Below are 17628 nucleotides of genomic sequence, written 5' to 3'. Positions count from 1 at the left end.
CAAAATCCAAGCTCTTTGTACTGAAGCATATACTGAAGCACAGGTGTGACCTCAGGCCTCGAGCCCCGCCTTATCCCCAACCCGATCTGCGACCCTCTCCTGTAGGCCTGGAGGAGACGTCCTCACCTTTCCACTTTCCTTTCTGTTTCACAGGCCATTGGAGAGTTCATTTTGGTGGACAGGGATGTGAAGATCAAAAAGAAAGGGAGCATCTATAGCCTCAATGAAGGCTATGCGAAGGACTTTGATCCTGCCCTCACCGAGTATGTCCAGAGGAAGAAGTTCCCCCCAGTAAGTGAGGGCTGGGGGTGGTGGCGGTGGGGATGGCCCCTGAGCTTGCAGAAATGTGTTGACTCATGATTTACCCTGGAGAGGAAAGGTGGGGGATGGGGTGGAAGTAAGTGGACTCCACTGTGCACTGACCCCTATGGTTAAGTTCCCACTCAGGTACTGGGGACTGGAAACCCTGTCCTGGGACATCACCCCTTTGTCACTTTCTCTTGACCGAAGAAAATCAGGACGATCATGTCAGCCAGGTGAAAGACATCATGGCAATAAAACATGTTCACTTCTGGGGTCTGTGATCTCAGTTGGTACAAACGTGATTCTTGTACCCCAGGCCCCAGTCCCGTGGCACTGGATGGATTTCTGTGTCATCTCTAGATTTAGCATCCATTGTGGTAGCTCTCTAAAGAGGTTACAAGTCACTGAAAACGAAGAGAAGAAATGGCTGGTCCTATGTGGGAAAATCCAATTTTGTCCTATTCTAGCTTGACACCACTAGAGGCTGCTGTGTTCTAAGGACAAAGCCCACATGCTATTAGTATGGCACTTGGGGCCCTCCGAGCCGACTCCCAGGCTCTCTCCCCAGCTTTATCATCTCTCCTTCCACCTCTCCCTAGAAATGCCCTCTGCCCCAGCGGCACCAGGCTCCTCCCCGGGCCCAAGGCAGACAGCTTCTCCTTTGCCTGAGCAGTTCCTGCTCCTATGAGATGCAAACCTCACCCTTGTCCCTGCTTCTCAGCTCCACAGAATCCTTCTTCCCGCCGGATCTTGCTAAATGCCTGCCCCACCCCAGAGCCCGAATCTGCCCCATTCTCCTCGGGGCCTCCTTGGGTAAGCTGAGCTACTATGAGATGTGAGAGGCTGTCTCCATTATTCCCATTTTCTGCTTCTTGGGAACAGATTTTCATCACTAAATACACATCTCAAAAAAGGTGCTCTGTTTGATTGCTGAATCGAATAAGCATAGAGGACAGAAAGAAATCTCTCTTTTCTATAACCCTAATTATTGCTGGTCTTCATGTTATAGGACAACTCAGCCCCCTATGGCGCCAGGTACGTGGGCTCCATGGTAGCCGATGTACACCGCACCCTAGTCTATGGAGGGATCTTTATGTATCCAGCTAACAAGAAAAGCCCCAGTGGAAAGGTAAATAAATCCCCTATGAGTGGTGGAGCAGCAGTAGATTTCATTTGCAGCCCAGGGGGTTTGACTGAGGAAGAAAGAAGGGTCACGGAAGCTGTTATGGTCTGCAGGAGGAAGCAAAGGATGTCTATGGCATATTCTTTTCTAGATTAAAGGCTGTCCTGGTTAATGTCAGGTGATATCAGGTAAAAATGATCTCTCGAGAGCCCTTCTGTTGCTAAAGATAAGTAAAGATGTTATGGTCAGAGGGGACTGAAAGTGCTTAGTGCTTCCAGTGGGTACGTGGTTTGGCTTGGACAAAATGAATTCCATTCATAAAGTGAAATGAAACAGTCCAACCTCATTACCAAGGCAGCAAATCACATATGTATCCCACACAGAGGTTTTCTTTGATTGCTTTTTCAAAAGGCAGAAAATTGAAATAACTTAATGCTGCTCGGAAAATGATACCTTTCTATAGAAGGAAAGAATCTCTGGGGACACCTAGAGCTTTCATGTGAGCTGTTACTGATGCATTGGTCTCATGGCCACAGGCTTCCTGGAAGCCACGGGATGGGCTGTGCTTGCTCATGCTAGTGAAAGGGTGTCTCACTTTTCTCCTACACAGAGGGTCAGTGTGTTTGCTTCTCTAGTAGTGTCCTTTTGACCACCCCCCCTTTTTTTAATATGAGAGAAGGAACAACGATCCCCATAAGATAGTTATAAATTGATGTATTTCAGATATGATCAGGTCTCTGTTTATGGCATGTGGCATCCAGTTCACTAAGGATGTTCTTACTTACTTAAAACACCACTCTTGTTATAGCCCCCTCTGACATCCCAACCTATGTGATTAGCCTGCTTTATAGCACTTTTCTCTAATGCCTCAAAAAATTGTTCCTTAATGTAAATATTGAGGTTCCTCCCCCCCTTTTTATTTTCAGCTTTGCAGATCTGACCCTGACACCTGTATGGAAATAGAGTCAGGAAACACCTGCGAAAAGCTGTCTACTCAGTAGGCAGGCTGCATGAAAATGCATACAATAAAAAAGTTAATATTTAAAAGTAAATGCCAAGATGTATAGCATACTAAATCCCAACCCTCGAGCCTTAGGAGAATTGTAAAAGGAATGTGTACAGAGTTGCAAACAATATTATACTGTTTGGAGGAGCCTGTCTGCTTTCCAGATGTCTGCAGCCAGACACTGCCATGGACTTTAAATGCTTTTAGAATAGGCAAAGGTCCATCCAAAACACACACAGAATCACTCATTAGGTCCATTCTCCGGGCTATAAAGAGAAGGGAACCATCAGTTCTGCCAAAATGTCATTCAGTCCTGAATCCAGGTGGTCTGCCTCACATGCATCAGGCAGTCTGTTGCTGGCTCTTGATGGATGGCTTAACTTAACCAAATGATTAAATTAACCATTCAGTCTTAGACACAACCTCATGGGGGAGCTTTTACAACCTCACGGTAGGTAAAGGAAAGTATCAGTTACCTTGGATCGGCTCTGCACTACTTTGCTATGGAACAAATCTCTTTTCTGTGTAATATGTTCTGGTGTGAGCATGCTATGCTTGTTTTCCAGCTGAGACTACTGTATGAATGTAACCCCATGGCCTATGTCATAGAGAAGGCAGGAGGAATGGCTACCACCGGGAAGGAAACTGTGCTGGACATTGTTCCCACTGACATCCATCAGAAGTCGCCCATCATCTTGGGGTCTCCTGAAGATGTGACTGAGTTCCTGGAGATATACAAGAAGCATGCTGCCAAATGAAGAGTGGGCCCAGCCCACACCAAATGGAATTGCCTTTTATCTGGACCTTTTATCTCACATAGTGTTACCACATTCCGACTGTTCACCATACATTCCTAGTCATAGAAATAAAAAGTATGGCTGTTTTCACCATCAAATGCTCTGTAATGCACTACCTAACCAAAATGCTAAATCAATAATGCTACAGGGTCAAGATATATTCTGAGTGGATAGAGAAGAAATGAACATATTTGTCCTTTTTCTTAAAAAAAAAAAGTTTTCATTGTTTTGTGCCAAATAATAGTAATAATAATAGCTAATGCCTATAACATTAGATAACTCATTTAATCTTCACAATGACTTTATGAACTAGGTACTATGAATAACCCATTTCACAGATTACGAGATAGAGGACTGAGTAAAGTGAAGTGAAAGTTGCTCAGTCATGTCTGACTCTTTGTGACCCCATGGACTATACAGTCCGTGGAAATCTCCAGGTCAGAATACTGGAGTGGGTAGCCTTTCCCGTCTCCAGGGGATCGTCCCAATCCAGGGATTGACCCAGGTCTCCTACATTGCAGGTGGATTCTTTACCAGCTGAGCCACAAGGGAAGCCTAAGAAAACTGGAGTGGGTAGCCTATCCCTTCTCCAGCAGATCTTCCCGACCCAGGAATCAAACTGCTGTCTCCTGCATTGCAGGTGGATTCTTTACCAACTGAGCTATCAGGGAAGCCCAGAGGACCGATAGATGAAGTCATCTGCCCAATCAACTAAGCTGGGTTACGAACCCAAGCAATCTAGACATTGAACTCGGAGTTACCACATCAGTTCTCCTATGTGTTCTTTTCTGGGTGTGCAGAACAAACCCGAGTAAGGTTGTTTAAGCCCTCCTTGGAACTGGAGAATTGAAAAGTTAGTGGTGGTACCTAATGAGATCTAGGACCTCTTGGCCTCCTGAATCTGGGTGTAACCATCCAAGTCACAAATGAAGGTTTATGTTTTGACTCAGTGGTAAGTTTTCTATAAAAATGTAACACTTCATTGAATTAACATATGTAATAATTCCTAAGGTTTAATTCTGTAAATGAAAGGATTCATCATAAAAAGATTTAAAGAAACACAATTTGTTGCAAACAAATGTTTGTATGTTTCTGCTAGGCTTTCCATAAAAATACTTCCTCCCTTAGCAGACCTTGGTTCTTTTTGGACTAGAAATCGAAGATTATAGCACATTATACCACATGTTAAGAAATATCTGGACTTTCTTAAGCTCCACATTGATTAAGATTTTGCCAATGGAATGTAGGTGGAAATAATGCATATTAATTCTAGTTTGAAAACCCAATGAATAATTCTTCATCCACTCTTTTACCTTCCATGCATTAAACGTCATGTGTTTCAATGACAGTATGACAACGACAGGACAAAAGTCTGAGTGCCTGAGCCACTGTTTTGTCAGAAGTGTCTTTTCAAATGAGTCAGTTCTTCGCATCAGGTGGCCAAAGTATTGGAGTTTCAGCTTCAGCATCTGTTCTTCCAATGGATATTCAGGACTGATTTCCTTTAGGATTGACTGGTTGGATCTCCTTGCAGTCCAAGGGACTCTCAAGAGTCTTCTCCAACACCACAGTTCAAAAGCATCAATTCATCTGTGCTCAGTTTTCTTTATAGTCCAACTCTCACATCCATACATGACTACTGGAAAAACCAAAGCTTTGACTAGATGGACCTTTGTTGGCAAAATAACGTTTCTGTTTTTTAATATGCTGTCTAGGTTGGTTATAACTTTTCTTCCAAGGAGCAAGCGTCTTTTAATTTCATGGCTGCAGTCGCCATCTGCAGTGATTTTGGAGCCCAAGAAAATCAAGTCTGCCACTGTTTCCATATCTATTTGCCATGAGTAATGGGACCGGATGCCATCATCTTAGTTTTTTGAATGTTGAGTTTTAAGCCAGCTTTTTCACTCTCCTCTCACTTTCATCAAAGGCTCTTTCGTTCTTCTTCACTTTCTGCCATAAGGATGGTGTCATCTGCATACCAGAGGTTATTGATATTTCTCCCTGCAATCTTGATTCCAGCTGGTGCTTCATCCATTCCAGCATTTCGCATGATGTACTACTCATAGAAGTTAAATAAGCAAGATGACAATATACAGTTTTGATGTACCCCTTTCCCAATTTGGAACAAGCCTGTTGTTCCATGTCCAGTTCTAACTATTGCTTCTTGACCTACATAAAGATTTCTCAGGAGGCATGTAAAGTTTACTGGTGAATTCTACCAAAAATTTAAGGAAAAAATAATACCAAGTCTTTGCAATCTCTTTTCAGAGAATAGAAGATGAGGAAATGCTTCCTAACTCATTCAATGAGGACAGCATTCCTCTAGTACTAAAATCAGGCAAAGACATTACAAGAAAAGAAAACTATATAACCATACCTCCTGTAAACAAAGATGCAAAAATTCTTTTTATATTTGCAGCATTCTCATTTTTAATTTTTAAAAATTTATTTATTTTAATTGGGAGCTAATTACTTTACAATACTGTAGTGGTTTTTGCCATACATTGACATGAATCAGCCATGGGTGTACATGTGTTCCCCATCCTGAACCCCCCTCCCACCTCCCTCCCCATTCCATTCTTCTGGGTCATCCCAGTGCACCAGCATTGAGCACCCTGTCTCATGCATCAAACCTGGACTGGCGATCTGTTTCATATGTAATAAACATGTTTCAATGCTATTCTCTCAAATCATCCCACCCTCGCCTTCTCCCACAGAGTCCAAAATACTCTTCTATACATCTGTGTCTCTTTTGCTGTCTTGCATATAGGGTTATCGTTACCATCTTTCTAAATTTCATATATATGAGTTAGTATACTGTATTGGTGTTTTTCTTTCTGGCTTACTTCACTCTGTATAATAAGCTCCAGTTTCATCCACCTCATTAGAACTGATTCAAATGTACTCTTTTTAATGGCTGAGTAATATTCCATTGTGTATATGTACCACAGCTTTCTTATCCATCTGTCTGTTGATGGACATCTAGGTTGCTTCCATGTCCTGGCTATTATAAACAGTGCTGCAATGAACATTGGGGTACACGTGTCTCTTTCAATTCTGGTTTCCTCAGTGTGTATGCCCAACAGTGGGATTGCTAGGTCATATGGCAGTTCTATTTCCAGTTTTTTAAGGAATCTCCACACTGTTCTCCATAGTGGCTGTACTAGTTTGCATTCCCACAAACAGTGTAAGAGGGTTCCCTTTTCTCCACACCCTCTCCAGCATTTATTGTTTGTAGACTTTTGGATAGCAGCCATTCTGACCGGTGTGAGATGTATCTCATTGTGGTTCTGATTTGCATTTCTCTGATAATGAGTGATGTTGAGCATCCTTTCATGTGTTTGTTAGTCATCTGTATGTCTTCTCTGGAGAAATGTCTGTTTAGTTCTTTGGCCCATTTTTTGATTGGGTCGTTTACTTTTCTGGAATTGAGCTGCAGGAGTTGCTTGTATATTTTTGAGATTAATTCTTTGTCCGTTGCTTCGTTTGCCATTATTTTCTCCCATTCTGAAGGCTGTCTCTTCACCTTGCTTATAGTTTCCTTTGTTGTGTTTAATTTTAATTAGGTCCCATTTGTTTATTTTTGGTTTTATTTTCAATGTACTAGGAGGTGGGTCATAGAGGATCCTGCTGTGGTTTATGTCGGAGAGTGTTTTGCCTATGTTTTCCTCTAGGAGTTTAATAGTTCCTAGTCTTACGTTTATATCTTTAATCCATTTTGAGTTTATTTTTGTGTATGGTGTTAGAAAGTGTTCTAGTTTCATCCTTTTACAAGTGGTTGACCAGTTTTCCCAGCACCACTTGTTAAAAAGATTATCTTTTCTCTATTGTATAATCTTGCCTCCTTTGTCAAAGATAAGGTGTCCTCCATAGGTGCATGGATATATCTCTGGGCTTTCTATTTTGTTCCATTGAGCTATATTTCTGTCTTTATCCCAGTACCATACTGTCTTGATGACTGTAGCTTTGTAGTATAGCCTGAAATCAGGCAGGTTGATTCCTCCAGTACCATTCTTCTTTCTCAAGATTGCTTTGGCTACTCTAGGTTTTTTGTATTTCCATACAAATTATGAAATTATTTATTCTTGTTTTGTGAAAAATACCATTGGTAGCTTGATAGGGATTGCATTGAATCTATAGATTGCTTTGGGTAATATACTCATTTTCACTATATTGATTCTTCCGATCCATGAACACAGTATATTTCTCCATCTATTTGTGTCCTCTTTGATTTCTTTCACCAGTGTTTTATGGTTTTCTATATATAGGTCTTTTGTTTCTTTAAGTAGATATATTCCTAAGTATTTTATTTTTTTCATTGCAATGATGAATGGAATTGTTTCCTTTATTTCTCTTTGTTTTCTCATTGTTAGTGTATAGGAATGCAAGGCATTTCTCTGTGTTAATTCTATATCCTGCAACTTTACTATATTCATTGATTAGCTTTAGTAATTTTCTGGTGGAGTCTTTAGGGTTTTCTATGTAGAGGATCATATCATCTGCAAACAGTGAGTATTTTACTTCTTCTTTTCCAATTTGGATTCATTTTATTTCTTTTTTTGCTCTGATTGCTGTGGCCAAAACTTCCAAAACTATGTTTAATAGTAGTGGTGAAAGTGGGCACCCTTGTCTTGTTCCTGACTTTAGGGAAATGCTTTCAATTTTTCACCATTGAGGATAATGTTTACTGTGGGTTTGTCATATATAGCTTTTATTATGTTGAGGAATGTTCCTTCTATTCCTGCTTTCTGGAGGGTTCTTTTTTTTTCCCCATAAATGGATGTTGAATTTTGTCAAAGGCTTTCTCTGCATCTATTGAGATAATCATATGGTTTTTATCTTTCAATTTGTTAATGTGGTGTATTACTTTGACTGATTTGCAGATATTGAAGAATCCTTGCATCCCTGGGATAAAGCCCACTTGGTCATGATGTATGATCTTTTTAATATGTTGTTGGATTCTGTTTGCTAGAATTTTGTTAAGGATTTTTGCATCTATGTTCATCAGTGATATTGGCCTGTAGTTTTCTTTTTTTGTGGCATCTTTGTCAGGTTTTGGTATTAGGGTGATGGTGGCCTTGTAGAATGAGTTTGGAAGTTTACCTTCCTCTGCAATTTTCTGGAAGAGTTTGAGCAGGATAGGTGTTAGCTCTTCTCTAAATTTTTGGTAGAATTCAGCTGTGAAAGCAGTCTGGTCCTGGGCTTTTGTTTGCTGGAAAATTTCTGATTACAGTTTCAATTTCTGTGCTTGTGATGGTCTGTTAAGATTTTTTATTTCTTCCTGTTTCAGTTTTGGAAAGTTATACTTTTCTAAGAATTTTTCCATTTCTTCCAAATTGTCCATTTTATTGGCATACAGTTGCTGATAGTAGTCTCTTATGACCCTTTGTATTTCTGCATTGGCTGTTGTGATTTCTCCATTTTCATTTCTAATTTTGTTGATTTGAGTTTTCTCCCTTTGTTTCTTTATGAGTCTGGCTAATGGTTTGCCAATTTTATTTATCTTCTTAAAGAACCAGCTTTTAGAATTGTTGACTTTTGCTGTAATCTATTTCGTTTCTTTTGCATTTATTTCTGCCCTAATTTTTAAGATTTTTTTCCTTCTACTAAGGAAGGAAAGAAAGATTTCTTTTCCTTCTACTAAATGAAGAACCTTGGGTTCCTCATTTCTTCCTTTTCTAGTTTCTTCAGGTGTAGAGTTAGGTTATTTATTTGACCTTTTTCTTGTTGTTGAAGTAACCCTGTATTGCTATGAACCTTCCCTTTAGCACTGCTTTTACAGTGTCCCATAGGTTTTGGGTTGTTGTGTTTTCATTTTCATTCGTTTCTATGCATATTTTGATTTCTTTTTTGGTTTCTTCTGTGATTTGTTCGTTATTCAGAAGCCTGTTGTTTACCCTCCATATGTTGGAATTTTTAATAGTTTTTTTCCTGTAATTAACATCTAATCTTACTGCATTGTGGTCAGAAAAGATGGTTGGAATGATTTCAATTTTTTTTGAATTTACCAAGGCTAGATTTATGGCCCAGGATGTGATCTATCCTGGAGAAGGTTCTGTGTGCACTTGAGAAAAAAGTGAAATTCATTGTTTTGGGGTGAAATGTCCTATAGATATCAATTAGGTCTAACTGGTCTATTGTATCACTTAAAGTTTGTGTTTCCTTGTTAATTTTCTGTTTAGTTGATCTATCCATAGGTGTGAGTGGGGTATTAAAGTCTCCCACTATTATTGTGTTATTGTTAACTTCCCCTTTCATATTTGTTATCATTTGCCTTACATGTTGTGGTGCTCCTATGTTGGGTGCATATATATTTACAATTGTTACATCTTCTTGGATTGATCCTTTGATCATTATGTAGTGTTCATCTTTGTCTCTTTTCACAGACTTTGTTTTAAAGTCTATTTTATCTGATATGAGTATTGCTATTCCTGCTTTCTTTTGGTCTCCATTTGTGTGAAATATCTTTTTCCAGCCCTTCACTTTCACTATGTGTCCCTTGTTTCGAGGTGGGTCTCTTGTAGACAACATATATAGGGGTCTTGTTTTTGTATCCATTCAGCCAGTCTTTGTCTTTTGGTTGGGGCATTCAACCCATTTACATTTAAGGTAATTATTGATAAGTATGATCCTGCTGCCATTTACTTTATTGTTTTGGGTTCGAGTTTATATACCCTTTTTGTGTTTCCTGTCTAGAGAAGATCGTTTAGCATTTGTTGGAGAGCTGGTTTGGTGGTGCTGAATTCTCTCAGCTTTTGCTTGTCTGTAAAGCTTTTGATTTCTCCTTCATATTTGAATGAGATCCTTGCTGGGTACAATAATCTGGGCTGTAGGTTATTTTCTTTCATCACTTTAAGTATGTCCTGCCATTCCCTCCTGGCCTGAAGAGTTTCTATGGAAAGATCAGCTGTTATCCTTATGGGAATCCACTTGTGTGTTATTTGTTGTTTTTCCCTTGCTGCTTTTAATATTTGTTCTTTGTGTTTGATCTTTGTTAATTTGATTAATATGTGTCTTGTGGTGTTTTGCCTTGGGTTTCTCCTGTTTGGGACTCTTTGGGTTTCTTGGATTGGGTGATTATTTCCTTCCCCATTTTAGGGATGTTTTCAACTATTATCTCCTCAAGTATTTTCTCATGGCCTTCTTTTTGTTGCCTTCTTCTGGGACTCCTATGATTTGAATGTTGGGGCGTTTAACATTGTCCCAGAGGTCTCTGAGGTTGTCCTCATTTCTTTCAATTTTTTTTTCCTCTCTGCTTCATTTATTTCTACCATTCTATCTTTTATCTCACTTATCCTATCTTCTGCCTCCATCATTCTACTGTTGGTTACCTCCAGAGTGTTTTTGATCTCATTTGATTGCATTATTCATTATTGATTGACTCTTATTTCTTCTCAGATCAGATCAGATCAGTCGCTCAGTCATGTCCGACTCTTTGCGACCCCATGAATCGCAGCACGCCAGGCCTCCTTGTCCATCACCAGCTCCCGAAGTTCACTCAGACTCATGTCCATCGACTCAGTGATGCCATCCAGCCATCTCATCCTCTGTCGTCCCCTTCTCCTCCTGCCCCCAATCCCTCCCAGAATCAGAGTCTTTTCCAATGAGTCAACTCTTCGCATGAGGTGGCCAAAGTACTGGAGTTTCAGCTTTAGCATCATTCCTTCCAAAGAAATCCCAGGGCCAATCTCCTTCAGAATGGACTGGTTGGATCTCCTTGCAGTCCAAGGGACTCTCAAGAGTCTTCTCCAACACCACAGTTCAAAACCATCAATTCTTCGGCACTCAGCCTTCTTCACAGTCCAACTCTCACATCCATACATGACCACAGGAAAAACCATAGCCTTGACTAGACAGACCTTTGTTGGCAAAGTAATGTCTCTGCTTTTGAATATGCTATCTAGGTTGGTCATAACTTTCCTTCCAAAGAGTAAGCATCTTTTAATTTCATGGCTGCAGTCACCATCTGCATTGATTTTGGAGCCCAGAAAAATAAAGTCTGACACTGTTTCCCCATCTATTTCCCATGAAGTAATGGGACCAGATGCCATGATCTTCGTTTTCTGAATGTTGAGCTTTAAGCCAACTTTTTCACTCTCCACTTTCACTTTTATCGAGGCTTTTGAGTTCCTCTTCACTTTCTGCCATAAAGGTGGTGTCATCTGGACATCTGAGGTTATTGATATTTCTCCCGGCAATCTTGATTGTAGCTTGTGTTTCTTCCAGTCCAGCGTTTCTCATGATGTACTCTGCATATAAGTTAAATAAACAGGGTGACAGTATACAGCCTTGATGTACTTCTTTTCCTATTTGGAACCAGTCTGTTGTTCCATGTCTAGTTCTAACAGTTGCTTACTGACCTGCATACAAATTTCTCAAGAGGCAGATCAGGTGGTCTGGTATTCCCGTCTCTTTCAGAATTTTCCACAGTTAATTGTGATCCACACAGTCAAAGGCTTTGGCATAGTCAATAAAGCAGAAATAGATGTTTTTCTGGAACTCTCTTGCTTTTTACATGATCCAGCAGATGTTGGCAATTTGATCTCTGGTTCCTCTGCCTTTTCTAAAACCAGCTTGAACATCAGGAAGTTCACGGTTCACATATTGCTGAAGCCTGGCTTGGAGAATTTTGAGCATTACTTTACTAGCGTGTGCGATGAGTGCAATTGTGTGGTAGTTTGAGCATTCTTTGGCATTGCCTTTCTTTGGGATTGGAATGAAAACTGACCTTTTCTAGTCCTGTGGCCACTGCTGAGTTTTCCAAATTTGCTGGCATATTGAGTGCAGCACTTTCACAGCATCATCTTTCAGGATTTGAAATAGCTCAACTGGAATTCCATCGCCTCCGCTAGCTTTGTTCGTAGTGATGCTTTTTAAGGCCCACTTGACTTCACATTCCAGGATGTCTGGCTCTAGGTCATTGATCACACCATCGTGATTATCTGGGTCGTGAAGGTCTTTTTTGTACAGTTCTCCTGTGTATTCTTGCCATCTCTTCTTAATATCTTCTGCTTCTGTTAGGTCCCTACCATTTCTGTCCTTTATTGAGCTCATCTTTGCATGAAATGTTCCTTCGGTATCTCTGATTTTCTTGAAGAGATCCCTAGTCTTTCTCATTCTGTTGTTTTCCTCTATTTCTTTGCATTGATTGCTGAAGGCTTTCTTATCTCTTCTTGTTATTCTTTGGAACTCTGCATTCAGATGTTTATATCTTTCCTTTTCTCCTTTGCTTTTCACTTCTCTTCTTTTCACAGCTATTTGTAAGGCCTCCCCAGACAGCCATTTTGCTTTTTTGCATTTCTTTTCCATGGGAATGGTCTTGATCCCTGTCTCCTGTACAATGTCACGAACCTCATTCCATAGTTCATCAGGCACTCTATCTATGAGATCTAGGCCCTTAAATCTATTTCTCACTTCCACTGTATAATCATAAGAGATTTGACTTAGGTCATACCTGAATGGTCTAGTGGTTTTCCCTACTTTCTTCAATTTAAGTCTGAATTTGGCAATAAGGAGTTCATGGTCTGAGCCACAGTCAGCTCCTGGTCTTGTTTTTGCTGACTGTATAGAGCTTCTCCATCTTTGGCTGCAAAGAATATAATCAATCTGATTTCGGTGTTAACCATCTGGTGATGTCCATGTATAGAGTCTTCTCTTGTGTTGTTGGAAGAGGGTGTTTGTTATGACCAGTGCATTTTCTTGGCAAAACTCTATTAGTCTTTGCCCTGCTTCATTCCGTATTCCAAGGCCAAATTTGCCTGTTACTCCGGTGTATCTTGATTTCCTACTTTTGCATTCCAGTCCCCTATAATGAAAAGCACATCTTTTTTGGGTGTTAGTTCTAAAAGGTCTTGTAGATCTTCATAGAACCGTTCAACTTCAGCTTCTTCAGCATTACTGGTTGGGGCATAGACTTGGATTACTGTGATATTGAATGGTTTGCCTTGGAAACGAACAGAGATCATTCTGTCGTTTTTGAGATTGCATCCAAGTACTGCATTTCAGACTCTTTTGTTGACCATAATGGCCACTCCATTTCTTCTGAGGTATTCCTGCCCGCAGTAGTAGATATAATGGTCATCTGAGTTAAATTCACCCATTCCAGTCCATTTCAGTTTGCTGATTCCTAGTATGTGGACTTTTACTCTTGCCATCTCTTGTTTGACCACTTCCAATTTGCCTTGATTCATGGACCTGACATTCCAGGTTCCTATGCAATATTGCTCTTTGCAGCATCGGACCTTGCTTCTATCACCAGTCACATCCACAGCTGGGTATTGTTTTTGCTTTGGCTCCATCCCTTCATTCTTTCTGGAGTTATTTCTCCACTGATCTCCAGTAGCATATTGGGCACCTACTGACCTGGGGAGTTTCTCTTTCAGTATCCTATCATTTTGCCTTTTCATACCGTTCATGGGGTTCTCAAGGCAAGAATACTGAAGTGGTTTGCCATTCCCTTCTCCAGTGGACCACATTCTGTCAGATCTCTCCACCATGACCCGCCTGTCTTGGGTTGCCCCACGGGCATGGCTTAGTTTCATTGAGTTAGACAAGGCTGTGGTCCTAGTGTGATTAGATTGACTAGTTTTCTGTGAGTATGGTTTCAGTGTGTTTGCCCTCTGATGCCCTCTTGCAACACCTACCGTCTTACTTGGGTTTCTCTTACCTTGGGTGTGGGGTATCTCTTCATGGCTGCTCCAGCAAAGCGCAGCCATTGCTCCTACATTTCTTGCATCTTCTCAATCCTTGTCTCCAGGCTATTTATCTGTAACTCCCTTTTGTTTTCAAGATTTTGGATCATTTTTACTATTATTATTCTGAATTCTTTTCCAGGAAGACTTCCTATCTCCTCCTCTTTTGTTTGGTTTGGTGGGCATTTATCATGTTCCTTTACCTGCTGAGTATTTCTCTGCCTTTTCATCTTGTTTAGATTGCTGTGTTTGGGATGGCCTTTCTGTATTCTGGCAGTTTGTGGTTCCTCTTTATTGTGGAGGTTCCTCCCTGTGGGTGGAATTGGATGAGTGGCTTGTCAAGGTTTCCTGGTTAGGGAAGTTTATGTTGGTGTTCTGGTGGGTGGAGCTGGATTTTTTCTCTCTGGAGTGCAATGAAGTGTCCAGTAGTGAGTTTTTAGATGTTTATGAGTTTGGAGTGACTTTGGGCAGCCTGTATATTGAAGCTCAGGGCTATGTTCCTGCATTGCTGGAGAATTTGCATGGTATGTCTTGCTCTGGAACTTGTTGGCTCTTGGTGGGTGCTTGGTTTCAGTGTAGGTATGGAGGCTTTTGGATGAGCTCTTATCAATTAATGTTCCCTGCAGTCAGGAGTTCTCTGGTATTCTCAGGTTTTGGACTTAAGCCTCCTGCCTCTGGTTTTCATTTTTATTCTTACAGTAGCTTCAAGACTTCTCCATCCATACAACACTGATGATAAAACATCTAGGTTAATGGTGAAAAGATTGTCCACACTGAGGGACACCCAGAGAGGTTCACAGAGTTACATGGAAAAGAGAAGAGGGAGGAGGGAGATAGAGGTGACTAGGAGGAGAAGAGGGGGGATCAAAAGGAGCGACAGATCTAGCCAGTAATCAATTCCCTAAGTGTTCTTCACAGCCCAGAACACACACAGAGATTCACAGAGTTGGGTAGAGAAGAGAAGGGAGAGGGAGGAGATAGAGGTGACCTGGGGGAGAAAAAGGAGAGTCAAAAGGGGGAGAGGGTAATCACACTCCTATGTAAAAATGAGTACTGAAGATTGGATTCTTAAAGGTACAAAATTGATAATAAATACCAAAAAGCAAAGATTAAAAATCTAGAGTAGAGGTTAGACTCTCAAAAATACAATATTTAAAAAAAAACACACAAATTATAAAAGATATATATGAAGTTTGCTTTAAAAATAGGGGTTTTTTTTTCAAGGTAATAGTAGGTTATAAAAATGAAAATTAAAGGAGTAATAGAGGACTTAAAATTTTTTTTAATTAAAAAAAATAAAATGATAATAGTAAAAATACATCTAGGAATTCCTCTGGAGCTGTTGTGGGCAGTGTGGGGTCAATTCAGTTTCAGATAGTTCCTTGTTCCAGCTTATACTTCTCAAGATCTATAGGCCCCTTCCAATGTAGTCGGTGCTAACTACAGGGTTTTAATCTGTTGCACCTGTCACTTCCAAAGTGGTTCTCTATGTTTATTTTGGCTTCTTCTGTTTGCAGGTCTCTTCAGTGTCTAATTTCCACCCTGACATAAGGTGGCGAAGGTAGTCACTTATTTAGGCTCACTTGTTCAGTTGTGCAGAGAAGGCAATGGCACCCCACTCCAGTACTGTTGCCCGGAAAATCCCATGAATGGAGGAGCCTGGTAGGCTGCAGTCCATGGGGTCGCTAAGAGTCAGACACGACTGAGCCACTTCACTTTCACTTTCCACTTTCATGCATTGGAGAAGGAAATGGCAACCCACTCCAGTGTTCTTGCCTGGAGAATCCCATGGACGGAGAAGCCTGGTAGGCTGCAGTCCATGGGGTCGCACAAAGTCGGACACGACTGAAGCGACTTAGCAGCAGCAGCAGTTCAGTCGTGCTGTGGGGAGGGAGGAACATTGCAAACAAATATCACTGGTGCGTGGGGGGAGTGCTCGCAGTGTCTCGGCCACACTGGGTTTGCCCCTGCTCATGGCGCGTGTACTTTCCCGGTCTAAACTGCTCAGGCTCCAGGTTGCTCTGCAGGGGAACTGTCTAAAGCAGGCCCTGGGTTGCGTGCACATCCCAGGTCTAAGCCACTCAGGTTCAGGTTCTCAGGTACTCCACAAAGGTGCAGACTCGGTTGGGCCTGCGTTTTGTGCCCTTCTCAGGTCCGAGCAGCTCAGGTGACCAGGTACTTGGCGAGCGCACTCTCCTCAGGTACAGTGCGTCTTATCGCCTCCCCAGTCCCAGCCGCTTGGTTTCCTGGGTGCACAGCAGTCACACTGCCTCAGGTGTGTCTCTTCTGGGCAGCTGATCTCTGGCTGCAACCCTCCCGGCGGATGTCAACCGTCCAGAATCCCAGGAAGTCTTGGTTAGAAGCTGGGAGCCTGCTCGTAGTTTGGTAGAGGATGCCATTTCTGGGGCTGAGATTGCTCCTTTCCAGCTCTGGCTGCCGCCCGCCTACTTCCGTGCCTCCGGCGGGGGATGGACCAGTCCGCAGCCGGCTAGCTCTCCTCTGGTATTCGCTCAGTCCTTTGTTCTGTGAGTGGGCTGGCAGTGCCTTAGGTTAGGGCTTTTTGCGGGAATAGTTCTCTCTCTCTCTTTTTTTTCCCTCTCTCTCTCTGGCTATCCCACAGTTTGGGTTTCTATGTCACATTAGCTCCCTCAGATTTCCCTCAGGGCATTCAGGCATAGTCCTTACCATAAGCAATGCAGCCCATGCCTCCCTGTTCAGCCTCCGCTTGCTGGTGGTGGATGAGAGCATCTGGGCTACATCTCTGCTGGGAGTTGCCATTAGGCACATAATCTGTGGGTTTTATTTATATATTTATTTATTTTTCCTCCCAGTTATGTTGCCCTCTGAGATTCCAAAACTCCCTGCAGACTTGCTAGTGAGAGGGTTTCCTGGTATTTGGAAACTTCTCCTCTTTTAAGACTCCCTTCCCGGGATGGGTCTCCATCCCTAACTCTTTTGTCTCTCTTTTTATCTTTTATATTTTGTCCTACCTCCTTTCGAAGACAATGGGCTGCCTTTCTGGGTGCCTGATGTCCTTGGCCAGCATTCAGAAGTTGTTTTGTGGAATTTGCCCGGCGTTCAAATGTTCTTTTGATGAATTTGTGTGTGTGTGTGGGGGGGGGGGGGGGCGGGGTGGCTTCCCTGTCCTATTCCTCTGCCATCTTAGGACCTCCCTGATGCAAAACTTCTTAACAAAATATTGGCAAATCAAATAAAAAAATTGTAAAAATAATTATATACCATGACCAAGTGGGACTTACACAGGTATGCAAGACTGGCTCAACATTTGAAAATTGGAAAAGACTCTGATGCTGGGAGGGATTGGGGGCAGGAGGAGAAGGGGACGACAGAGGATGAGATGGCTGGATGGCATCACTTACTCGATGGAGGTGAGTCTGAATGAACTCTGGGAGTTGGTGATGGACAGAGAGGCCTGGTGTGCTGCAATTCATGGGGTCGCAAAGAGTCGGACACGACTGAGCGACTGAACTGAACTGAATCCATCACATAATAGACTAAGAAAGAAAAATCACATAACCATATCAATAGATGCACAAAAAGCATTTGACAAAACCCATTTAAGATAGAAATTCTCAGTAAACCAGGGATAGAAGGGAATTTTCTCAATTGATAGAGATTATCTACAAAAATCCTACAGATAACATATTTAATGATGAGAAGCTCAAAACATTCCTGTTAAGATCAGGT

At 41.6% G+C, this 17628-nt stretch overlaps 1 protein-coding gene across 1 annotated transcript in view; it reads left to right on the top strand.

Moving 5' to 3' along the window:
• FBP1 (fructose-bisphosphatase 1) overlaps positions 1 to 3322 on the top strand; it is a 30827-nt gene extending 27505 nt beyond the window's left edge. The window contains exons 5-7 of the mRNA NM_001034447.2: positions 154 to 291; positions 1313 to 1432; positions 2999 to 3322. Of these exons, the coding sequence (NP_001029619.1) occupies positions 154 to 291; positions 1313 to 1432; positions 2999 to 3190 (450 nt within the window). The 3' untranslated portion in view covers positions 3191 to 3322. The remainder of the gene's footprint in view (positions 1 to 153; positions 292 to 1312; positions 1433 to 2998) is intronic.
• Positions 3323 to 17628: the final 14306 nt, after the last annotated feature.

Source organism: Bos taurus, chromosome 8, assembly GCF_002263795.3.
Source record: "Bos taurus isolate L1 Dominette 01449 registration number 42190680 breed Hereford chromosome 8, ARS-UCD2.0, whole genome shotgun sequence".
Classification (NCBI taxonomy): domain Eukaryota; kingdom Metazoa; phylum Chordata; class Mammalia; order Artiodactyla; family Bovidae; genus Bos; species Bos taurus.
Note: the sequence above shows the minus strand (reverse complement) of the source record. Positions and strands in the feature narration are given on the sequence as shown.